The sequence below is a fragment of the Ruditapes philippinarum genome, unplaced genomic scaffold, assembly GCF_026571515.1.
Source record: "Ruditapes philippinarum isolate M1 unplaced genomic scaffold, ASM2657151v2 ctg1127_1_1_1_1, whole genome shotgun sequence".
NCBI classification, from domain to species: domain Eukaryota; kingdom Metazoa; phylum Mollusca; class Bivalvia; order Venerida; family Veneridae; genus Ruditapes; species Ruditapes philippinarum.
In genome coordinates this window covers 382,852-409,594 of record NW_026864590.1, presented here as the reverse complement: position 1 = coordinate 409,594, position 26,743 = coordinate 382,852, and the positions used below count along the sequence as shown (strand labels likewise).

General features: G+C 33.0%; 2 protein-coding genes across 2 annotated transcripts in view; one reads left to right on the top strand and one right to left on the bottom strand.

Moving 5' to 3' along the window:
• Positions 1–26,743, bottom strand: part of LOC132726216 (dynein axonemal heavy chain 5-like) — a 127,640-nt gene that overhangs the window by 32,276 nt on the left and 68,621 nt on the right. Inside the window, exons 61-83 of the mRNA XM_060711495.1 lie at positions 26,433–26,477; positions 25,410–25,481; positions 24,275–24,339; positions 23,580–23,795; positions 22,933–23,198; positions 22,175–22,374; positions 21,547–21,696; positions 21,155–21,229; positions 20,754–20,924; positions 19,783–19,935; positions 19,405–19,512; positions 18,925–19,091; positions 18,533–18,719; positions 16,503–16,750; positions 16,010–16,148; positions 15,444–15,586; positions 14,927–15,022; positions 14,405–14,655; positions 8,153–8,392; positions 6,860–6,877; positions 3,454–3,591; positions 3,009–3,089; positions 2,264–2,496 (exon numbers count right to left, since the gene is read on the bottom strand). Of these exons, the coding sequence (XP_060567478.1) occupies positions 2,264–2,496; positions 3,009–3,089; positions 3,454–3,591; positions 6,860–6,877; positions 8,153–8,392; positions 14,405–14,655; positions 14,927–15,022; positions 15,444–15,586; positions 16,010–16,148; positions 16,503–16,750; positions 18,533–18,719; positions 18,925–19,091; positions 19,405–19,512; positions 19,783–19,935; positions 20,754–20,924; positions 21,155–21,229; positions 21,547–21,696; positions 22,175–22,374; positions 22,933–23,198; positions 23,580–23,795; positions 24,275–24,339; positions 25,410–25,481; positions 26,433–26,477 (3,462 nt within the window). The remainder of the gene's footprint in view (positions 1–2,263; positions 2,497–3,008; positions 3,090–3,453; positions 3,592–6,859; positions 6,878–8,152; positions 8,393–14,404; positions 14,656–14,926; positions 15,023–15,443; positions 15,587–16,009; positions 16,149–16,502; positions 16,751–18,532; positions 18,720–18,924; positions 19,092–19,404; positions 19,513–19,782; positions 19,936–20,753; positions 20,925–21,154; positions 21,230–21,546; positions 21,697–22,174; positions 22,375–22,932; positions 23,199–23,579; positions 23,796–24,274; positions 24,340–25,409; positions 25,482–26,432; positions 26,478–26,743) is intronic.
• LOC132726203 (uncharacterized) lies at positions 8,975–11,431 on the top strand. The gene is made up of 2 exons (XM_060711478.1): positions 8,975–10,524; positions 11,006–11,431. The coding sequence occupies exons 1-2, from the start codon at positions 9,090–9,092 to the stop codon at positions 11,338–11,340; spliced, it is 1,770 nt and encodes a 589-aa protein (XP_060567461.1). The 5' UTR covers positions 8,975–9,089; the 3' UTR covers positions 11,341–11,431.

The window sequence follows — 26,743 nt, the reverse complement described above, 5'->3', positions numbered from 1 at the left end:
TCTTAAACTGAAATTAGGGAACAGCGCTGGGGTGAGGACAAGTCTCAATATATATGTCATATAAATAGCTGAAAAATTATTTCTTTGTATCTGATTTATTTAATAACAATGATTTATTGAGTTATATATAGTCTGGGGAAAAATGGGATTACCTACGTACATGTAGCCTGTATAACAGTAATGTACTATTGCAGCTGTTTATTACTGCATAAAATACTTTTTCGCCATGGACTGCATAATTCGAGTTGCCAATATTAACATAAATCATTTAAAATTTATATTATTTTATTTACTTATTGGTCTATAAACTAAAATTTTTGTAAAAAAAATATTTTTTATATCAGGTTTTATAAACTTTGAGGCGGTCCCTTCCTATAAAATTTCATGATCCGCTTTTTGGACAACTCGGTCAAATTTCATGTTGAATAGCGCTATCAAAACAAATTCCTCAAGTATTTTTTTAAACGGTTTGGTGTTGCAGGTAGCTAACATATTGGGCATCAAATATCTACCAGCTTTGATCCAATAACTTTCGAGTTTTTATGATAAATAAGGCAACAATTTCAAATATGCGGTGTCAACGGCGCTAAATTTCACGAGAAACGGAAACGCTTGGTTAAGCACCTGAGTGAATCTGATATGAATTACACGGATGTTTACATTTTTTTTCCACAAAACAACCTTCCTGACAAATTTCCAGAATATTTGAATGAAAACTGCAGCCACTAGAGTGTTAACAAGCTTTTTCTATTTTTAGCTCCTGTGACCTAGTTTTTGACCCGAGATGACCCATCTTCGAACTTGACCTAGATATCATCAAAAAAACCTTCCTGACAAATTTCCAGAATATTTGGATGAAAACTGCAGCCTCTAGAGTGTTAACAAGATTTTTCTATTTTTAGCTCCTGTGACCTAGTTTTTGACCCGAGATAACCCATCTTCGAACTCGATCTGTATTTCATTGAGACAAACATTCTGACAAAGTTTGATGATGATCCAATCAAAAAACTGTGACTGCTAGACTGTTAACAACCCAATTTTTAGAGTGTTAAACAAGCGTTTTCTATTTTTAGCTCCTGTGACCTTAGTTTTGACCGGAGATGACCCATCTTCGAACTTGACTAGATATCATCAAAATAACCTTTCCTGACAAATTTCCAGAATATTTGATGAAAACTGCAGCCTCTAGAGTGTTAACAAGCTTTTTCTATTTTTAGCTCCTGTGACCTAGTTTTTGACCCGAGATAACCCATCTTCGAACTCGATCTGTATTTCATTGAGACAAACATTCTGACAAAGTTTGATGATGATCCAATCAAAACTGTGACTGCTAGACTGTTAACAACCCAATTGTTGACGACGAATGACGCACAACGCACGCCGGACATAGCCCCATCACTATACCTCACCATGACCACTTCGTGGTCAGGTGAGCTAACAAGAGCTTGGATAATGTAGAACTTAGTACAAAGTTCAAAAAGGGCCATAATTCTGTCAAAATCCATTGTTCAGTTATGGGCCTTAACCTCCTACTGTGCTTTCAAATAAGTGCATGAAGCTTTAATAAATTCCCTTTAGTAGTTTTGGAAATACCAAATTGCACACAAAACCTTAACATGCAGGGAGAAGTACAATAACTCCTCTGATTCCTTGAATTAACAAACTTAATAAGAATCCCTTCCTAGAAATAGTGGATTATAAATATTTTCTATAATATCAGTGCTAAAAACCTGCAAAAACAAAATTGTTAAATTCTTCAAGCAGATTAAAAAACAACAATTAATCACACTGATTGGTTATCACAACAATAAAACCATCACAACAGTACCAGAATGCATCTTTTGTGTTATCAAAAGAATAACACCATGCATGTAGTGTTATCAAAACAGCCTATATTAATAATGTGTTTACACAACTATAACACCATGCTGTGTTCTCACAACAGACTGTGACATTTATGTGTTATGTTTTACCTTTTGTTCCTTTCTCTCTGCCTGTAGGTTTTAAAGTTTACAGATTTAATTTTTTATTTGACTGAGTAAGGGCAAATAAGTATGATTATTTTTTTTTTCAACACAAGTTATCTTTCTTGCTAAAAGAAATGCATTGAAATAACATTTAGTGTAAGTGAATGACAGGTAATTTCAAAACATCCAGTGCAATCTACAGAAGATTCATGTATATGTTTAAAATAAATTAAATATACATTCTAAAACCAATTTATATAACACGTATTAATGGGCATCTGAATGTCAAGTTTTACCTCTTGTTCTTTTTCTTTCTGTAGCCGATCATTTTCTTCGATTTCTCGTTGTAACTCATTCATACGTTCTAGAGAAGCTTTCAGTGGACCACATCTTCTTGTATACTCTACGATAGCTATAGTGTACTGTACCAGGGTGGCGGAGTCCTCGCTCGAGTATTTGGCACCGGCTATTGTGATACCTTTAGTGTTATCGGGAGATGGCGTTCTCTTCTTAGCATGAATGTTTACATCTACAATTATAGTATAGTTAATATCTTAATCTTAACATACATTTCTAAAGAATTATTTGATACAAAAATATATTCTTAGATTAAACATAGTTTCCTCACTTAACATGTTCTCGAAAAAAATACCTTATATAATAGATATGCTAGACACTGTAAAATCTGATTATAAGGGCAGAGTTTATCTAGAGTTTAAGGTGCCTCTCATACATGGGATTGTGGGTTCGAGCCCTATTTGGATCACAACCATGTTTCCTCATGTGACACCAGTACTTATAGTAAGTTTCAAGAAGCAGATTCAAGTTAAGCCAATACCAAATTCATTACAACATAATTATACCTATAAGAAGACATTTTTAGTTGATTTTTGTTAATGTTTACCATCAAGAAAAAATCACATGGTTCAGAACATTATTATTATCACTGACAGCACTATGCTGTATTGAAGATAAAACTGTTAAATGTTTTCTAATTTATCAACCATAATAATTTTCCTATCAACATCTACAGATACATACCTTGAGCATTTTCCAGTAGAGAACCTTCCCCAGTGACACCAAGTTCTCCGTCTTTACCCTGGGAGAGACAACTCTCCACAGCTGAAATATACAATATACTTACATTATATATGCTTAGTAAGACTCATATTTGAAAATATTAATTTGTTTCTAGTGAATATATAGAATATCTGCCTCAAATGATGCTTTATTTTGTTTCTCTTTTCAACTTGTAATAATGAAAATAGATTTTACAAATTTCATTTGCAATCAAGCTCTGCACATAAATTTTCTATAATCTGCTAGGTACCTCTTTCAGGCTATATTCTATCCTGTATCCAGTTAGCAACATATGTACCTAATAATATATACCCATTTAAAATAACACATTCTATGTATTTTCTTAACATTTTTTTCTTTGTTTGTAAATGATATAGAATTACTGTAGGTTATATTATATATTTACCTCTAAGAACATCCTCTGGTAAACCATCTTCCCATGACACATTATGTAACATGTCAACAAACTTTGTAGAGTCTGACATAGTGTTTACCATTGCCTTCCATTGGGCTCTATCTACTCGCCCTGTCTCATCTTTCTTACCTAAAATTATCAAAAATATCTACATATACATGTATTCTATTGTTTAGATGTTTACCTGAAACATAATAAGTCATTGAGGAATCGCAAATCATATCATTTATTAAACAATGTCTGTGAACAGTATGCAAAATAGTGTTGAACAATGTGAACAGTACACAAAAACATAATTAAACAATGTCTGTGAACATAATTAATATAAACAATGTCTGTGAACTGTACATAAAACATATTTAAACAATGTCTGCAAACATAATTAAAGAATATCTGTGAACTGTACATAAGACATAATTAAACAATGTCTGTTAAAATAACATTTAACAAAGCTTTACAAATTAAAGTTTAACAAAGTCTGAGAACTGTACATTTACAATAGCATAAACAAAGTCTATGAGAGGCATAAACAATGTATACAAAACACTTAAGACAAAAAATTAAGCACTCAAAAAAACTACTTAAGATATCAAATAACATGTCAAAAATCTTAAATATTTCAAGATTGCCATTTCAAGGCCAAAGAAGTAAGTGTTAAATTAATTTTATTTCAAGAAGTTAACTTTAGAAAACAAATAGATAAACAATCTGCTGTTTTAATATATTATAAAAATCGAAAAATCCATGCAGTTTATTAGAAAGAATGATCTTATCTCAACCATTATCTTTTTAAAAAGTACTCCGATAGGGAAAACTACATTATGTGCCTGAAAGGGCAGATGTACATTCATTATGCAGAAAATAGGAACATATATACATATCTCTTTATTAGACACAGATGCAAAGGGCTTAACATGAAAAGATTAGGACAGAAAGTGTATATTGTATAATTTTTTTTTCTAACAGACAAAATATGAACAAGAGGGCCATGATGGCCCTAGATCGCTCACCTGACTTATCAAACTCATCCAAACAATTACCTAGACAAGCATTTTGACCAAGTCTCATGACAGGTGAGTCAAAAATGTGACCACTACAGTGTTAACAAGGATTATCCATATTTGAGCAGTGCGACCTAGTTTTTTACCCAGGTGACACATATTCAAACTTAACCTAGAAATCATCAAAACAAACTTTCAGACCAATTTCCTGGATACTTGGATCAAAACAGTAGCAACTAGAGTGTTATCAAGATTTTTCTATTTTTAGCTCCGGTGACCTAGTTTCACATGCAATTTCGAACTCATCCAAGCAATTACCTAGACAAGCATCCTGACCAAGTTTGATGATAATTGAGTCGAAAATGTGACCACTAGAATGTTAACAAGGTTTTTCCATATTTGGGCGGTGTGACCTAGTTTTTCATCCAAGATGACCCATGTTCGATCTTGACTTAGAAATCATCAAAACAAACTTTCAGACCAATTAACAGAATATTTGGATCACAACAGAGTGTTAACAAGATTTTCTAGTTTTAGCTCCTGTGACCTAGTTTTTCATCCGAGATGTCCCATGTTCGATTTATTCCCAGCAATGACTAGACAAGTTTCCTGACCAAGTTTGATGACAATTGAGTCAAAATTGTGACCACTAGAGTGTTAACAAGGTTTTTCTATTTTTAGCTCCTGTGACCTAGTTTTTCATCCGAGATGACCCATGTTCGAACTCATCCGAGCTATCACCTAGACAAGCATCTTGATCAAGTTTGATGATGATTGATGCAAAAATGTGACCGCTAGAGTGTTAACAAGGTTTTTCTATTTTTAGCTCCGGTGACCTACTTTTTCATCCGAGATGACCCATGTTCAAACTCATCCGAGCTATCACCTAGACAAACATCTTGACCAAGTTTGATGATGATTGATGCAAAAATGTGACCGCTAGAGTGTTTACAAGGTTTTTCTATTTTTAGCTCCGAATACCTACTTTTTCACCCGAGATGACCCATGTTCGAACTCATCCGAGCTATCAACTAGATAAGCATCCTGACCAAGTTTGATGATGATTGATGCAAAAATGTGACCGCTAGAGTGTTAACAAGGTTTTTCTATTTATAGCTCCGGTGACCTAGTTTTTCATCCAAGATGACCCATATTTGAACTCATCGGAGCTATTATCTAAACAAGCATCCTGACAAAGTTTGATGATGATTGGGTCAAAAATGTGACCGCTAGAGTGTTCACAAGGTTTTTCTATTTTTAGCTCCTGTGACCTAGTTTTTCATCAGAGATGACCCATGTTCGAACTCATCCAAGCAATTGACTAGACAAGCATCCTCACCAAGTTTGATGATGATTGGTTCAAAAATGTGACCACTAGAGTGTTCACAAGGTTTTTCTATTTATAGCTCCTGTGACCTACTTTTTCATCCGAGATGACCCATGTTCGAACTCATCCGAGCTATCAACTAGACAAACATCCTGACCAAGTCTGATGATGATTGGGTCAATAATGTGACCTCTAGAGTGTTCACAAGCAATTGTGGACGTACGACGTACGGACGGATGACGGACATTCACCGATCCTAAAAGCTTACCCTGAGCAAGCTCAGGGGAGCTAAAAAAGGAATAAGAGTCCTGCACATTAAGAACATGATCACGCACAAACACACACAAACAAACACACACAGAAGAAAGAAATTCTAGAGACATCCATAAACACAATGCAAATGACAAATTCACAGACAAACAAAACAGAATCACTCAAATGACAAAATTGCTGACCAATTTACATATTTAATTCAAAGAAAGTGGGTGAACAGAAACCAAAGTGTATTCTTTTTATTATATTCATGACTTCAAATACAAGAAATGTTAGTAGTCCTCCATGAAAAAACCATCTGAATATATGAGTAATAAGAGTATTGTTACAGTTGTTAAACTATTTGTTGTTCCTCTTCTTGGATTTAACAAATCAGTTGGGTCATTTACTGCCACACAGTTGCCTAAAGACTTTTCTTTTCTAGTTTAAACAAATTCACCTCAAGTATATGTCAACTTCCCCACATATATTATTAAAAACAGCAGTGGGGGATGAACGGCATGGTTCATATTGTTCTTCTTCAAACCATCGAATGGAAAAAAGGTGCACTGCCCGAAAACTCGGAGAAATTTATTTCAAATCAAACAAATATATTGTACCTTGCATAAAGATACCAATCTAATATGCTAAAGTTGTGTATATAAAACAGATTAGTGCAAAACCACCAAAAAAAGAATAAAATTAACATTAAAATAGGTGTGTTAAAAGAGTGTAACCAAAAGGAATAAAAGTGCAAAAATTAAGATGAAAATGTTAATCAACCACCATAATGAAATATAAAGATAAAGCATAATACCCGCAATTTTGTATTCCACTAAAAATTATGCAAAATAGATTCATAAGAAATCAAAAATACCGTACATATTTTTATAAAAATCTACAAATGGAAATGTTGATTCACTATTTCTATTAAATAAGGAACCATTTCCAGGGAGACCCAGTTCACCATTTTCTAAATAAATCTCCAAAATGTTAAGGAATAAAGTTGAAAATTGTTTTGGGTGTTACTTTTTTTCTCGCCATGTAGAGACTCCTGATCAAGTTCATATATAACACTCATTGCTGGAGATTTCACTAACAATAAAATATCATGCTTTACTTAGTGAATTTACTAAGATGATTGTGAAGTGAAATTAACATAAACATGTACTTTATCACATGACTCCTGCTTGTTTTCAATGTTATAAACAATTATTACACAGTTTCTTTACATATGTCAAAAAACCAACCCTTGAAAGGGTGATTTTACCTTTTTTTATATTTTCTGGCTTTAAAAAAATAAAATTATCATGTGATAATATGAATCTTACACATGTCATAATTTCATTTCATATAGACCTAGATTACAATTATCCAAAAAAATGTTATAACAATGTCATAAACTTCAACACAGGCTCATTTTATAACAATTTTCAAGACTTGTACAAATCTTTATGAAATGACATGGTCTGTAATATCCAAAATATAAACCAGTAAACAAAGTTAATTTTCCTAATTCAAGTGATGATAACAATTTGCCAATCATCCTAGCATTATGGAAAGGCGACAAATTTCTGCAGTCTAACAAAACGTTATACTATTGCTCGACGAATTTTAGCATTTTGATATTAAAATCAATGAATATAATGACAGGCCATTCAAAACACAAAACAGGGCAAACATATCATACAAACTTTCATGTAGTAAAGGTTATTTGTTATTATTACATAAATAATGTGAACATTATTATAAGTAGAATATGAAATGATAAATTAGTCTGAATTGTTCATACAATAAAACAATAAATTTGTAATGTTCATTAGTGATCCATTCAAATATTAGTATTTAATGTGATTTCCTTCATTTAATCTTATATTTATCTTATGCTGAGTAATCTACATATAATGGTAACACTTATGTTCCATGATCTTATAACAGCATTGTATTGAAATTGAAGACAAAGTAGTTTCTGAATGCATCAGCCATTTGTTATCCCCAGGGTTTGATTGTTCCCACCATTCCCCAGGTAGTACAACTTGGAGCTGGGATTTCAATCAACTAGCACATCAACATTTAATTTTTATAGAGAATGTTTTCTTTAGAGGCTTACTTTTCTTCATGATCTTGGTCCCACTGGAGCTTGACGACATTCTACTTGACATGTTGTCATCTTTCCCGCCATAATCCTTCATCTCAATCCTTTGTGAAGGTAAGCGTTTACCAATCAAGATCATGATCATCTCCATCACCATGCCAACAAGAACAGGAGGACTTGTAAATGCTCGAAGTCTTTCGATCACATTTCTGTCTACTTTACCTTTCCAATGCAACACCTGTAAATAATTATATTATTAGCTATTATGGCAAACATTTAAGTCATTTGAATGTACTTTCAAATACTGGTTCATTTTTTTATCAGAACTGATAATCTGCATGTTATGTTTAATTTAGACGCCAACATATATGTGGTCTGTCTAACAGGTGAGTTAATCGTGGGAAGTGGGTTGTGGGGGGAATGTACCAAGTTCCTATCTTTCATCTGTTCTCACAATGTATGTGGAGATTTTGTTTGGCACCAAAGTGGCTGGGGATTAGTCAATCTCATAGTGTTAGCACTTTTAGCAAAGAGTTTTTTGTATCCCTGCAAGGTGGGGTCTGTAAAATGGGTTCAATAATCCAAGAGTCTAGGCCCAATATTCTTATAGAGTGGGATGGGGGAGTGCTAGTAACAATTGAATAAAGCATAAACTTTTTTTATATGATTATTAAGAACAGTTCATATGATGATTTAGAAGTTAATACATGACCTAGAAACACACCAACAATAATGGTCCATTCATGCAATGTAATATTGATCAATAAACAATCAAATTATAATGTTCTAATCAAGGCCATTAAGAGTTTTTAAAAGCCTAAGTTATTCATTGGTAAAGAAAATCTATAGTATAAATTATAAACAAAGAAATATAGGACACGTTAAAAAAGTATTGTTTAAAAGTAATTCAATATTTAAGTACCCAATCACGCATGACAATACAAATGACTTTATGCTTGTATTTGAAACTATTTTTTTATTTAATTCTGTCAAGGCTTCAGAAATGAAGGGGTGGATTTTGTTTAAGACCAAAAAGCAGATTGGAGTAATTATAGTTCTAACATTTACCATTAATGTTATTATACTTTGTGCAGGTCTTTCTTTCTTAATATCAAGTGAACAAGGTTCTTCACAACACAAACTTTCCAGTAAATATAAAACACAAAAACTAGCAAATATGGAATACAATTCAGCAGAAAATTCTATGGAAAGAAGACAGATATCTCATTCAAAAAACTTTAAGTCAGGCAAGCGGAATATGTTTTCCAATCAAAAAGGACAAATGGATTTTATACCATCAAAAAGAATGAATGATGAACGGAATACTTCGAATGAAAAGGGAGAGCCAATTTATCAAAAATCTGGTAACCAAGATAAAGCTCTTCTTTCAAAAAGAGTCGAAGCAGTTAACAAACATAAGTTAGAGGAGATAATAGCTCTTGCTAATGAAAACAATGGACCAGTTTATCATATGTATGACGACAATGTTGAAACTGAACATGTAAAGAAATCAGCTTATAAACATGAAATAGAACAAAATAGTGATACTGATCATGATGTGGGGAATATTCATATAGGCAATACGTTACAGGATGATTTAGCTGTTAAACTTGATCAAATCTATGAAGAAAATCATGCAATACCAAAAACTTTTGATGAAAATTACATAAAATACTTTTGGAGCCATCCTGAATTTCGTGAGAAAAATAACAACTTAAAAGTGGCTAAAATAGATCACAGAAACACTGGTGGAGTTAATGATAAAATGAGAGAAGGGAAAAATGAAAATGGTAATTTTCAAGACAAACATGTAAAGAACATTATAAAAGAAATACCAAAGAATAATCAAGACAAGAATAATGCCATGAAAAATAAAGAACCTACAAATGTTCATCAAAAGAAAGGTAGAACTTATATCACAATGCACCCAGCCAAGGGTAAACTTGGTAATCAAATGTTTCAATTAGCCAGCTTACTTGGTATTGCAGAAAGGGGAAACTTTACTCCATTTTTACAAATGTCTCAATTTGAATTAGACGAAGTATTCAGATTTCCAAAGAGTTTCTCTAAATCTTTGAATATATCAACATTTAAAACGTTCTCAGATGCCAATTATACACAGGACATCAGCTTAAAACTTAGTCAAAATCTTAACATACATATAAACTGGTCTTTAGATGGATGGTTTCAAAGTTTCAAATATTTCAATAATGTACCTGCCAAAGTGAGGCATTATCTTAGATTTAAGAAACATCTGCTGAACACTGCACTAGAGTTCATACAAAAGACAGTACCACTTGGACATGTAACAGTTGCTGTACATGTGAGAAGAGGTGATTTTATAAGTGCTTATGAAAAGAAACTTGGACGTGTTGAAGTTCCACCTGGTAAAGTGCTTTTTTTTGGTTTATTTAATTTATAAATGTATTTCTTTAGTGTCTCAATTAACCAAATAAACAAATCAGGTTATTTGGAAACACGGTCATGACCAAAGTTGGGTGTGAATCTACAATTCTTTTGCATAACACATTTTCATGTAAGAAAATCTTACAAGAATTAAGAGCATAATTAGGAAGAACAAGGGTCAAATCACGCAACACCTGACTTAGCCTGGGATTCAGGAGTTGATTGTTTTGCTTAACATTACATAGAACCTGCTTATTCATAACATACACGCTATTTCATATTTGTTCATGTTTTTGATAGTATCAAAGACCAGATATCAGATCTGTCATTTGCAGAACAGAAGCATAGAAAGAGATCGACAGACTGGAAACAAGGCTATACCTGACTTTGATATAAACTTATCTATTTTCATTTTCACAAAAACTAGTAAATATATTCTATTTTCTTTTTCATTTTTTTTAGAATACTTTCACAGAGCGATGACTTATTATAGAACAAACTTTGGAAATATAACTTTCATCATTGTATCAGATGATATGAGATGGTGTAGAGAGTACATAAAGGGAGATAATCTGGTGTACAGTACATACTATCATACGGAGAAAGGTGTTGATCTTGCCTTGATATCACACTGCGATCATGTGATCATTTCTGTGGGAACATTTGGCTGGTGGGGTGGATGGTTGTCAAAAGGGACAGTAGTCTACTACAACAAATTTCCTACACCGGGATCAACACTTGATAAAACATTTGTGCATAAAAACTATTACCCAAGTCACTGGATACCATTAGAATGACTTTTTGCTTTCATTTTATAGACATAACAATGATTAAAATATTTTAAAAATAAAATTTCTTTCTACAATTTTATCATCACGTATTATGTTTACCTCTATCAATGATGGAGACAAATTGTAAAATTACTTTAAAAAAGTGTGGCTTAAGATCCCCCAACTTATTCCCTAAACAAGAGGGCCATGATGGCCCTGGATCGCTCACCTGACACAACCGCATCCAAGCAATGTCTTAAACAAGCATCATGGCCAAGTTTGATGACAACTGAGTCAAACATGTGACCTCTAGTGTGTTATAAAGATTTTTTCATATTTGGGCAATGTGACCTAGTTTTTGACCGGACACGACCCATATTAAAACTTGACCTAGAAATCATCAAAACAACCTTCCTGACCAATTTCCAAGAAATTTGGATCAAAACTGCAGCCACTAGAGTGTTAAAAAGATTTTTCTATTTTTAGCTCCTGTGACCTAGTTTTTAACCGGACATGACCAATCTTAGCACTTGACCCAGAAATCATCAAAACAACCTTCCTGACAAATTTTGAGAATATTTGAATCAAAACTGCAGCCACTATAGTGTAAACAAGCTTTTTCTATTTTTAGCTCCTGTGACATAGTTTTTGACATGAGATGACCCATCTTCGAACTTGACCCAGAAATCATCAAAACAACCATCCTGACAAATTTCCAGAATATTTGAATCAATACTGCAGCCCCTAGAGTGTTAACAAGCTTTTTCTATTTTTAGCCCCTGTGACCTAGTTTTTGACCGAAGATAACCAATCTTCAAACTTTACTTAGATATCATCAAAACAACCTTCTTGACCAATTTCCAGAATATTTAGATGAAAACTGCAGCCTCTAGAGTGTTAACAAGCTTCTTTTTTTTTTTTTAGCTCCTGTGACCTAGTTTTTGACCTGAGATGACCCATCTTTGAACTTGACCTAGAAATCATTAAAACAACCTTCCTGAAAAATTTCCAGAATGTTTGGATGAAAACTGCAACCATTAGAGTGTTAACAACCTTTTTCCATTTTTAGCTCCTGTGACCTAGTTTTTGACCAGACATGACCCATCTTCGAACTTGACCTAGAAATCATCAAAACAACCTTCCTGACAAATTTCCAGAATATTTGAATCAAAACTGCAGCCACTAGAGTGTTAACAAGCTTTTTCTATTTTTAGCTCCTGTGACCTAGTTTTTGACCGGAGATATCCCATCTTCGAACTTGACCTAGAAATCATCAAAACAACCTTCCTGACAAATTTCCAAAATATTTGGATGAAAACTGCAGCCCCTAGAGTGTTAACAAGCTTTCTCTATTTTTAGCTCCTGTGACCTACTTTTTGACGGGACATGACCCATCTTCAAACTTGACTTAGATATCATCAAAACAACATTCTTGACAAATTTCCAGAATATTTAGATGAAAACTGCAGCCACTAGAGTGTTAACAAGCTTTTTCTATTTTTAGCTCCTGTGACCTAGTTTTTGACCGGACATGACCCATCTTCAAACTTGACCTAGATATCATCGACAAATTTCCAGAATATTTGGATGAAAACTGCAGCCTCTAGAGTGTTAACAAGCTTTTTCTAATTTTAGCTCCTGTGACCTAGTTTTTGACCGGAGATGACCCATCTTCGAACTTGACCTAGAAATCATCAAAACAACTTTCCTGACAAATTTCCAGAATATTTGGATGAAAACTGCAGCCACTAGAGTGTTAACAAGCTTTATCTATTTTTAGCTCCTGTGGCCTAGTTTTTGACCAGAGATGACCCATCTTCGAACTTGACCTAGATATCATCAAAACAACCTTCCTGACAAATTTCCAGAATATTTGGATGAAAACTGCAGCCACTAGAGTGTTAACAAGCTTTTTCTATTTTTAGCTCCTGTGACCTAGTTTTTGACCGGAGATGACCCATCTTCAACTTGACCTTAGATATCATTAAAAACAACCTTCCTGACAAATTTCCAGAATATTTAGGATGAAAAACTGCAGCCTCTAGAGTGTTAACAAGCTTTTTCTATTTTTAGCTCCTGTGACCTAGTTTTTGACCCGAGATAACCCATCTTCTCGAACTAGATCTGTATTTCATTGAGACAAACATTCTGACAAAGTTTGATGATGATCCAATCAAAACTGTGACTGCTAGACTGTTAACAACCCAATTGTTAAGAGTGTTAACAAGCTTTTTCTATTTTTAGCTCCTGTGACCTTGTTTTTTTGACCGGAGATGACCCATCTTCGAACTTGACCTAGATATCATTAAAACAACCTTTCTGACAAATTTCCAGAATATTTGGATGAAAACTGCAGCCTCTAGAGTGTTAAACAAGCTTTTTCTATTTTTTAGCTCCTGTGACCTAGTTTTTGACCCGAGATAACCCATCTTCGAACTCGATCTGTATTTCATTGAGACAAACATTCTGACAAAGTTTGATGATGATCCAATCAAAACTGTGACTGCTAGACTGTTAACAACCCAATTGTTGACGACGCACGACGCCGGACATAGCCCCATCACTATACCTCACCTTGACCACTTCGTGGTCAGGTGAGCTAAAAAGCCCACAGTATATCAAATAACCATTACCTGTTCCTTTGGAAAAACCCATTTGTTTTCTACCCCCTTTTAAAACCTGTTTTTTGGGAAATTTGTTAGTTCCTCCCTTTTTTTTTTGAAAACCCCCACGCTCTTAAAAGTTTCCCTTTCACGCATTTTTTTTAAAAACTCTTTAAATAACCCTTCTTTTTCCCTTCTGAAAAAAAATTTAACAAGAAAAAATACCCTTTAAATTTTTAAAATTTTCCTATATAATGTAATTCTATAAAAAACAGCCCCTTCCCCTTACAAGGTCCCCCCTGAGGGGAAATCCCCCTCTTTTACAAAAACCAGTACTTTTCCCAAAGGGCTTCACAATAAATTTCCACTGTAGAGCAACAGCTCTGCACTGCAACCAAAACCTTTGTCTACCAAAGGGTGTAAATGCTGTACAGGAGTTATACTGTTATTAAAAGTCTTTATTACACAATTATATTTAACAAACTGACCTTGTTTGAGAAGTTCATCTTCTTCTACCTCTTCTGCTTCCATTTCGTTCAGATGCAGGTAAGCATCTAGTGATGTAGATAATCCTACTTTAGCTTTCAGTTTTTCCAAAATTGTCGCTTTGTGTGTCAATTTCTCTAACAATTCCTCTGTCCGTACTTTGGCATCTTCAAACTTCCCAGTTGTATTCTTGATGGCTTTTTTCATCACTTTGGCATCACTTCGTGTCTGATCCAGTGTGGCTAGTACTTTCCTGTAAGTAGGTAATTTCTATTTTAATCTTCAATGGACATTTGAAATAATTCTAACTTGTTACTTCCTATAATACATTATATGGTAATTCATTACCTTTAACCAAACTATCTGTGAAATATTGCTTCATCAAAAAGAAATTTATTAACCCAAACACCTTTTGTATAATTCTAGCCCTTGTCAATTCCCTATATGTTTTCAGTTCTGTATTTCTGATTCATAAATATTAAATTTCGGAAAATTTGGAGTGAAATGTGATAAATAAATCTTACTTGAGTTGCTCCACAGTTTGAGTTCTTTCTTTGGATTTGAGGGTATACAAGAATCTGAAACTCTCCAGGGAATCTGGGAAAAGGTCGGCCCCACAAACATTTCATTCTTAGAAATCTCGGGTTTCCTCGATTTTTTCAATCAAAAAAACAAATTTTTTCTAATTTTTTTCCCAAAAATCCTTTTATAATTTTAAATAACTTTAAGGCCTCAAAAAAATCTTAAACCCAACAATCATATCCAAGGTAATTTCCCTTTTTTTTTTTTAAAGAATTACCATCACTGCAGAAGATTATAAATAACATAATGACAAAAGCAACATATACATGTATATCAATGTTCTCTGTAGGTAAGTAAACATTTTGGAGCAGTCAACAATAAAACACTCCTGATTGTTGTTTTTATTATGGTATGACCAAAGTAGCATGCAAGAAATTCTGAAGTAGCTGCGGATTTTGCCACTGGTTAAGGGTGACTACACGGTCCTTAAGTAAATTCTCTTGTATTATAACTCTATACCTGATTCTCTCATTTAGAATAAGTTTGGAGTATGGAAGGTTCGGGACTTTGGCACTTGTCACTTTCAGTTGTTCTTTCTTCTTCTCATGTTGTTTAACAGAAGATAGTGTAATTTCAGGGCTAAGGTCACCTGCCCAAGGCATCTGTCGACAGTCACGTAACACAAAACTATGTATGTTGGCTAGACACGTGGTGATTGCCCATTTAAAAATAAAATTTTTACAAAAAATTTGAAATAAAATTCACATATTTACAAAGAATCCCTTATAGAAATTCATAAAATTACCCTCTCAATGTTTACAGAAAAAAATTTTATATAAATCTGAAATTTAAAAAAAAGCCAATTAAAGCATACGGGGAAATTTGAAAAGTGAACAGAAAAATTTTTAAAATTTATTTCATCAAAGAAATCAAAAAACCAAATTTGCAACTATAAACAAGATTTTTAAAATAAACTGTTAATCTTTAAGAAAGGTGACAACATAGTATTTAAAAGGTTTATGTAAATAAATTTAAAATTTTAAAAGTTCAAATCATATGTCAAAAATTAAAACTAAAAGGTAAACCCTTTCCCTAAGTTTCTTAAAAATCCTCTGAAAAGGTTTTTTTTTGGTAATGAAGTATGAGGCCTCTCCCAGGAGAGCTTCTTGCGGCCAATCACACATGTAGTTAATGTTACAACCACTCAATAAGCCTGGGTATTGCCTGTACAAACAAACAAAAGCCAGCTTATATAAATATGTTGTGTATATATGCATTTCAATTATATCACAAAATTATAATCATTTAACAGAGTTGATGATTTCATTACATATTAGAACAAAGCAAAAATATGTGAATTAAAGACAAATAATTGAAAGTACAATATTACTGTTTATAACTGTTAATTATCAACCATACATTACTAGTAATAAACCATTATCCAATATGTAACAAGTAATTAATAAATCATAATCCAATATGACTGATAAATAAATCATAATCCAATATGACTGATAAATAAATCGTAATCCAATATGACTGATAAATAAATCGTAATCCAATATGACTTATACAAACCTTGATGCAATCTGGAGCAGTTTATGTCCAGGTTGTATACAGATAATCATGTGAAGATTACATCTAACACGAGCAATAAAGAACTTCATAGGGTCAACCGACATGCTTGGGAACTCCCTCTTCATTGACGGCCCAATAGCCATAAGTAAACCTTCAAGTTCATCATTTGAGAAGAGGTGTGGATATTCTCCACTGATTAAAACACTGTTAATTGCATCCAAATACACTGGGTCTTCCAAGTCACGAGCCTACAATAAAATATTTCTATCATTATAACATCATTTACAACAACAAGATATGTTTGTAAAACATGTATGCCCCCTATCTGCAGCCAGTTAGTCATGTGATAAGGTTATTATGCATGACTTCTGACCCAGTGATCAAACAATTAATAAGGGTTATCAAGTATCTACTGGTCATGACCTTAACCTTTGACCCCTTGACCCAAAACTCAATAGGGGTCATCTGCTGGTCATGACCAATCATCATACAAAGTTTGAAGTTCCTAGGCCTAAGCGTTTTTAGTTAATTGATCGGAAACCGTTTTTACCTACAAGGTCAATGTGACCTTGACCTTTGACCCCTTGACCCAAAATCAATAGGTCATCTGCTGGTCATGACCAATCACCATACCAAGTTTGAAGTTCCTTAGCCGAAGGGTTCTTAAGTTATTGATTGTAAAGCATTTTTACCTACAAGGTCAATATAACCTTGCCCTTTGACCCCTTAACCCCAATATCAATAGGGGTCATCTGCTGGTCATGACCAATCACCATACCAAGTTTGAAGTTCCTAGGCCTAAGGGTTCTTTAGTTATTGATCGGAAACCGTTTTAACCTAAGAGGTCAATGTGACCTTGACCTTTGACCCCTTGACCCCAAAATCAATAGGGGTCATCTACTGATCATGACCAATCACCATATCAAGTTTGAAGTTCCTAGGCCTAAGGGTTCTTTCGTTATTGATCGGAAACCGTTTTTACCTACAAGGTCAATGTGACCTTGACCTTTGACCCCTTAACCCCAAAATCAATAGGGGTCATCTGCTGGTCATAACCAATCACCATACCAAGTTTGAAGTTCCTAGGCCTAAGGGTTCTTTTGTTATTTGTCAGAAACCGTTTTTACCCAAGAGGTCAATGTGACCTTGACCTTTGACCCCTTGACCATAAAATCAATAGGGGTCATCTACTGATCATGACCAATCACCATACCAAGTTTGAAGTTCCTAGGCCTTAAGGTTCTTTAGTTATTGATCGGAAACCGTTTTTGCTTACAAGGTCAATGTGACCTTGACCTTTGACCCCTTGACCCCAAAATCAATAGGGGTCATCTACTGATCATGACCAATCACCATACCAAGTTTGAAGTTCCTAGGCCTTATGGTTCTTTAGTTATTGATTGGAAACCGTTTTTGCTTACAAGGTCAATGTGACCTTGACCTTTGACCCCTTGACCCCAAAATCAATAGGGGTCATCTACTGGTCATGACCAATCACCATACCAAGTTTGAAGTTCCTAGGCCTAAGGGTTCTTTAGTTATCACTCGGAAACCATTTGGTCTACGGAGCGACGGACCGACGGACCGACAAGTGCAAAGCAATATACCCCCTTTTCTTCGAAATGGGGGCATAATAAGCATTTGTTACATTATTTTCATTGGTCAATCATGGTGTGCATATATTCTATATACACAGGTGCTGCAAATTTTTAAAATTTTCATTTTAAGCATAGAGAGAAATTGTTTGGTGTTACAAATTTGTTAACAAAGACTTTTGACATATAACATGAACATAATTATGTAAATAATTCTTTGCTAAGTCACCTCTGCCTAGAAATGTGGTTTTATAACAACCATATACAACAGGTCATATAACTAATACATCAACTAATATAACCATGTTATGTCATGTTTAATAAAAAAAGAGTAAAAGTATATAGAACAAGTAAAGTCATGAGATACAACATTCAATCATGATATCAACAAGAGCAAACTATTAATTATGAAAGTTTCCATGTTTGCATACTTACAGTGAATACTAGAGTGAGTATTTTCCCCTCCGATCCTGTCAGTCTAACAGCTGATCTCAGACCATCAAAGAAGTTGCTCTGTTTGGAGGTGTCCATTTTCAGTGTGTTGACATCTGCTACATGAAGAGCTAACTGACACAGGGTAGTTAGATGTGAGCCTACAGCACCTACCAGAAGCATGTTCCCTCTGTAATCAGAATTAAACAGTAATTTAAGTCAGGGACTTACTGACTTAAGGGATAGACAGGACTGGAGGCATGTCTGGGGTCCGTATTCTCAATGCCTGAATGGATGGATGGACCCTTATTAAACTTAGAAATTTAGCAAATTTAGCGGTGTAAGGTTTTGACAAATACAAAACAAATATTAATATAATAACAACCATGGCTTACCCATGATGGAAGCTGAGTATTCTGTGAACTCTGATAATGTGGGCAATGACAAAATCTGACAACATGATGTTAAGTCTGACATTGCCAAATTCCTCGTTATATCTTGTCAGATGCATGTGTAGACATGAGTGTAAATCTCTCAATGTCTCCACTGGCTGTAACTGTATCTGAAAACATAAACAAGTGTATGAACTTTCATACTTCATTCTTATAAAAAATTATTAAATATTCTGCTTGCAGCTATCTTATCAAACAGTTATTAAAATGTATAGAAAAGAAACATTGAAAAAAATTAAATACATGTTTGTTTTATATAAGTTAAAGAGCTTTAAACACAGAACTTATTAAATTCATAAGGGGTAAATAACAAATAATTCAGTCATAGTCCAAGATAGAAATACAAAATTGAATTGATTATCATAATAGAAAAATATGTTAGAGAATAATATCAAATGATGATGGTACATGTATTTAAGTTACCTTGAAATGTTTGGCACCCATAGATGTAACAGGTCTCTGGTAAAGTCTAGCATCTGTTGGAAATGTGACGAAATGCTCGTGCAACGGTGAGTCCAGTTTTGGCCAGAACTGAAATTATGAAAAAGTATGTAATAATGCAAAATATAGATGTTAAATAAGTTAAAACCAGTTTTAACATGATGCCTTTATTTTGAGATAATAAACACGCTGTCATCTAAACATGTGCCGAAAGATTTAATTTTTTATTCTTTAAAGATTATTTTTAAATTTTTACGTATCTGACTTCAAGGTTTAAAAAAATCAACTTAAAATGTCTGTTCTACTATGTTAATTTTTAAGGAAGGTCTCAAGTAAGATTGTGAGCAATAAAATATCTACCGTAGTAATAGTTTTCTCCATGATTTCATCAAACCAGTTGAGATCCGAACTACGTGCTATCCTGTCTCGAACGATTCTATTCATCTCGTGTTTCCATAGTGATACAACCATAATTTCATCAGCCATAGATTCATCAGGAAGTCTTTTCAAACACTGGAATATTCAAATATCATACTCTTTAAAATATATACAAATAAGGTCATTTTCAACTAAGAAATACATTCATCAACATTTTTTTTCTCTCCAAATTCACATTTGTATTGATCTAGTTGTTGTGTAATTATGTATTAAACATTATAAATGTACTCATATCTTGGTCATAATTACATACAGTACATTTGTAAAGTAACACCCTATGGGAGACAAAAGATTTTGGTCCATGCTGAGAGGACTTTGTCTAGAAGTTAAATTTATGGTAATGTCTTGGTGGTGGCTTACTTTAAGAAAAGGATATTGTTGTTATAAGGAGGTCATTGCTCAACAAAGGGCAACTCTGAAGTTGTTCTGTATATCATAAATCCTTCAATGCAGTTGAACCTTTGAATGTTAGGGTCAATTTTGACTTGCCTATGCCACTAATATAAAATTATGTCAGTCTGTTTCTCAGTACATCTAGAGCAGACTGGTTAATTTGTATTTCAATTTTAGCATTTTTTGATATTGAAATACCTTAAAGCAGCAATATGAACTATTCCAAATTTAAAACAAGGTATGTCCAGAATACAAATTATTTGGTATAAAGTTAAAACATACATAAAATTGAATAAGAACACCATCTATCTGTGTGTATTACACTTTGAATATATCTTCATAATATTCAAAATTTTGCAGTCATTTAAAATTTAAAATGATTCTTCATTAATCTTCACTTCACGTTACTAATTTTGACCATACATGTACTAAAAACAGTAATCTTAAGGATACTACTCTAAAAATAGTAACTTTGAGGATACTATTAAAAAGTAACTTACTTGGTAACATGTGGTAAGATCTTTCAGTGTAAACAAGTAGTGGTATCTACCAGGCAGTGGTGTAGGTCTCAACACATTCTGTAACGCCTGTAAGATCTGACACGAGGCCTTCACTATGTTGTTGTGTAGATCTATCTCTAAACCTGGTTTGTCGTTGTCCGTTACATTAGCCTGACACAAGATAACATTACAAGATGTTACACTATACATAAATTATTTCATTTTCGTAAGAAATGCCTGTCTTTACAGAATGATTACATTAGAAGAAAACTGAAAAATACCGAATCTTTTTCTTTTTTTTTTAAATGAAGAAATACTAAAATTTGCAAAAATACTACAATATACTTAAAACTTAAAAATACTGGAAAAAGACATCATGTTCATTAAGACTGTATGCATACCTCAAGTATTCCATGTACAATTGATTTAAGAGCCTCATCTTGTGGTCCAGGTAAGTTAAATACAGCAAAATGACGCTGAAACATTAACAACAGATCATTACTATTATACTCACTAATAATGTAGTAGCTTATTAGATAAACACTGCATCTTGTTCACAAAAAAATCTGAATCCTTTTAAAGATTTAATCTAAATTTTAAGTACATTGGCACAAAACATGAAGCAAGATTAGATCGACACAAAGTAAATATGTTACCAAGATAAATGAAACATGCTGTCTGAAATTATGTTGCAAAGAAAATAAGACTGTAAGTAAATATGTTACCAAACAAGTGATGAGACATGCAGAAAATATGTTACCAATCAAGATTAAGACAGGTATTAATATGTTACCAAGAGTCTTGATGAGAGCATCTGGTTATTGACACTGGGATGTTCACTCATTGACATGGCAGATATAATGTTCAAACCTTCGACTGTCTTCCACTCAAATGGTTTCTGCTGCGTACATAATACTTTGTCATCCAGCAACTGTCGTAACAACTGAAAGAAAGAACAAAAACATTTTACAATATATCTATATATGAAATAACTCTTGATGCTAGTAACAAATCTTGTTAACTTATCTAGTATCAGCTACTTTTCACAATCGGAACTAATAGAAGATAGTCTTCTTGTGATTTTTAAGTCAGCCAATTATTGCCTAGTTTTCAAGTTCTTTATGGCAAACCAACTTTTTCCATTTTCAGAATTTAGTTCCTGACTTTCACGATAATAGTTTAGGTGATAAATGCATGTGTTTAATGGTGAGCAAGTATTTTCAGTAAAATTTCCCTGGAATGTTATAAGCAAATCTTAATTCATTACAGCACTAACTGAGGAAGCTATTTGTGCCATGTTTACTGTAGTCTTGGATAAGACCTAGGCAGAGATAGAGTCCCCATCTGCATACATATCAGGTCCTTTATTCAGCAGAAACATTTTGTAAATCTATAGATATATAAATGTGTAACAACAATACCTGGTTACATCTCTGCACATTAAACTGGTCAGGTACTGGTAGATTCACATCATCTATAAACACTTTCAACATCTTGTTCTCCTTCGCACCATACACGAAACCTTGTCTATGGTAGATATTTGCCTCAATAAATTGCTGTAACTGTTTGGCTGTTGATGCCCCAGAAAATACTAGCCGCTTACAAATGCTGTCTGCTGAATCTGTGACAGAAAACAAAATCCAAACTTTTGAACAGTTTATTTTTTTATTCTATTATTTGAACAGCCAAGTCTTGTATATTGAAACAATGATAGTACACTTATGTGAAAAGTTATAGTGGGTACCATAAAATATTGCCAAACTCTGCAAAACTGAAAGTATTGTAGGCTTGGTTTGAGTAAGCCAGTTATTAGACAGCAGTCGTTAACTCAAAGTATCATCCATGCCCACTAACTTTGGCTTAAAGTAGAATTCTACATTCAAAAGTTCATATTGAGGGATTAGTGTGAAACAGACATAACTCCTTCATTATGGTATATGAGTTTCAGCTGTCTCACACCTCACCCTCAAATTATGGAGTTATTTAAAAGTTTTAATAGCATCAGTAGCTGCAGTCACCAACAAAGTTGTTTCTCAATAATTCCTTAAAATATATAACCACAATAAGTTATCTTATGTAAGATTTTGTTGGATTCAATGCAAGAAAAGCAATGTCTTAACTGTATAGTAATACTTGATAGTACACTATCAATCAGCTAACATTTCCCCAAGTTGTTTACCTTGGAAATCCATGAATTCATCAATCAGAGTAGTCTTTCCCGATCCTGGTGGACCAACAAGCAGAACATTTTGGCCTGAGGCCGAAGCAAAGTCCATTAGAATTCTGGTACGTATAGTATCAACAGTATCTACAAACACTTCTCCTAACATGTTCTGATTATCTGCATACACGGCCTCCGGAACACGAGAAATCCAGGGATCCCATTCTCCTGACTCGTCAACATAGTAGTCAAATACACAAATGTCACGATCATCGTCTGGCAAACTGTAAATAAATTAACACAGTCATGTACATGATAAATAAACTTTCACAGTCATACATTCTATCAATAATTATCATAGTGTTGTACACTATAAAAAATTATCATAGTAATATACACCACATACAAACTATAATAGTTATCTACAGTATAAATAAACTGGCATATTGTCATGTACCCTGTACCTAAATAATCATAGTTATGAAGTATAAATGTTTCCAGTTCATTTGTTTTGCAATTTATTTACATTGGCTACTATCTACTATCTTGATTAAAGTAAACTGTCAAAAATATTATTTGTTATGAAGAACATATTTTACATGAAATGAATAAATGGAATATAAAGCACGGTAGTTGATTTAAGAATACATTGAATTTAAGTCAACTATGTTCTTACGCTGTTGAAAGTGTTTTTCAGTAGGTCACTGAATGATTTACGATCATTTGCATCTAGAAGTCCACCAAATGTCCAGATAAGACAGAACAGATACAGACGTTCAATATGAAGTTCGCCACCAATCTCGATGTTGTCTGCCAACATGGCTGCCAGTAGCCCGAGACATGTCTTAAACATCCCCACCTCTGACAACTTTAACCTGGGTCTGTAAACAGAACATATAATCTGTCAGTACTATAATCATGTTTCCAAAGGTCATATTATTATCAACAATAAAAAGCAGAAGTTGCAGGGGTGTGCTATTTTAACGACTGTATTGCTTAAGTTTATCGTGTAAAGTTGTGTACCCGTGAGTCTGCCAAAAAAAACAAAACTGGCTTTACTGGTGGAGGAAGACCTCAGGTGCTCCTCCATGCATTATTTCAAGTACAAGCAGGCACCTGAGTAGAATTATTGACAGCCGGATAGCTTCTTGTTCCTGACAGTTTATTCCACCAGTAAAGTACCAAATCAGACCAAACATACATGCTGTCCAACCTGACTCTACAATTTAATATAGTATATTGGCTTCACAATTTTATTGCAATATATTTCAATACTGGAAAGCCTCAAACTCACAATGGCTGGTTCCCAAATTTTGAAGAATGGTAATGTTTTTGTACAAAGGAAATGAGGAAAACTTACTTAGCATCATTAAGTACAAAGTTGATGACGGGATCAAGTGTTTTCTGGAAGGCACGCTGTAATACCTGGAAACACAAACAAACTCTTTATAGTAAAAGTTTTTGGTTTTTTTTTTATACAAACATATTTTTTAACTATAAATATATTTTTTAACAATAAACATATTATTCTCATATAAAAAATTCATTTATCATAAAACATTAAAAAAACTCGCTATTTTGATAGAAATTCAAATTGTTATTTCACAAAATTTTAAAGACCTAAAAGTTAGGTACGATATAGTAACATAAACCAAAATAAAAAGGTTTTTGATTAAAATTTTTACTTTACGTTAACATTTAAAAGAATATCATAAATTATAAAGTAAAAAATGCACATTTTTTTTTGCTGGAAAAAGAAGCTGCATAAAACAACTATGATAGCATTATCTCAAACGGAAACAAAAAAAATCACAACAAAAATAACAACATAAAAAATAAAAATCCAACCCAATGAACATAAATCATACAAGTATTTTGCTACCAACAAGTTCCATTTTAGATATTAAGAATTTGCAACAAGTTTCCCTTCTCAAATTGTATTAGGATAATTATAAACTTTCATTTACAAGAATATTCAAATATAAAGCAATTATGGAAAATGAAAATGCTTTTAAAAGTCATATACCTTATTACCATATTCTAACAAAGTTTTAAAAAATATTTTGTTTTAGTGGCAAAACTCAAAATCACTGATAATCATTTACAAAAATACATTTAAATAAAAACATCCATAAGCAGAAAATATTAATTACATAGAAAAAAAAACAACATTGATGTGTATTTTACCTTTATATAGATCATTATAAGTATATCTTTAAATAATGATGAGGACAAATTTACTCTACCATACATATCTATATCAACAAAAGGTTCTAAAACAATCATCAAATGTCTACCAATTTGATGCTTTTCTTTTTCCCTAAATCAAGTTTAATATTTCCCCAAAAATCACGCTAAATTCACCACATAGCTAAAGGATATACTTTAAACAGAAGAGCTACTGGCCTCTACCAAATAAATCTGACTTTCAAAACTGAAAAACTAGACCCAAAATGCAAATGCTATTGTTGCATCAACCATGTGCACTTATTTACCCCTTCAACAGTTTTCTCTCTTATAGCATTGTCTATAGCTTCTACACTGTCATCTGTTGGTGTAGTATTGAACTATACCAGTAATATAAAATACAGCATTAACTAACTTATCAAAATCTTTTATAAGCAAATCTGGTCAAACAGAAAAAATACAGTTAAACTACAAGTAAAAGCTACATTAAGACTTTATTTATCATAGGCATTCTTCTAATTTTTATCTTACAGTTTTTTTTCACACAGATTTAAATCTTGCTTATTTAATTTATTTGGAGTACTGTATTCCAATGCCATTTAAAATAATTTTTAAAAAATTGTAATTGTCTAGCTTGATTTAATATATTATCTATTCTATGGTGGTGTTCCAATTCCCATGAAAATATCCATATGTTGGTAGTTGTGACATTATAAGTTAAATGACAGGGTGTGCTACAAGGAGAAGCTATATGCTCTATTCTTTTTCCACATACAATCCTAGAGAACAAATCAAACATGGTAACAATGTATCACACACATGGTAATGGTGTACTACAAGGTAGAGTTTTTCTTCCCCTCCACTTCCAGCATTCAAACTATTGTCTAGAAACACATTCTAAATTAGCCCCTGTGGTACCAGTACATGGTTGGACAAATTTCTAACTAAAATGGAATGAACAGTAACCTTGTATCAGAGAAAATAGTCTCACAATCACTTTAAGAGAATCTGCACAATTTAATTTAAACTTCAGACTAAAAAAAATGTAAACACTCTTTTTCTTCTTTTTTGGGGAAATTATTTAAAAAATTACTAATGAAACTGTGCAATCAGAAATCATACTTCTTTCTTTACACTTTCAGTATTTGTACAAACAGAGATTATACTTAATTATAAGAAATACTATGGTTGCTTTGCAATATATATATACATGTACAGTTGAAACATTCTATATAACATCATGTGAGACTATTTTACAGTATGACATGTTGAGGTCCACTAACTGTAATGAACTTGAAACTAAACTAACAAACATATGAAACAAACTGTACTTTAGTACTGCTGACTGGTGTTCCCCTATAGGACAATCTGATACTCTGAAACATTGTAGCATCTCACATATAACATATCTTATATCAAATAATGAATGATGATTATTTATATATTAACCCCTTATCCTGCTGAATATTGTTATATGGACTTGTCCAACTTTCATTTTTTAAATGTCCATTATCAATTTTTTGAATATCAAGATGAACATTTCGTCACCTTAGTGGAGTAACATGTTGAGTTCTTCTTTATCTTATAGGAGTGAACCAGTCACTGCACTAAGGTGACAATTTGAAATTAGTCAACCAACACT

Bases quoted from the DNA above. Each gene is read 5' to 3' on its own strand.
- LOC132726203 (XM_060711478.1), top strand. From the start codon at position 9,090: ATGCTTGTATTTGAAACTATTTTTTTATTTAATTCTGTCAAGGCTTCA. The intron at 10,525-11,005 runs GTAAAGTGCTTT...CATTTTTTTTAG, and splicing joins ACGTGTTGAAGTTCCACCTG to AATACTTTCACAGAGCGATG.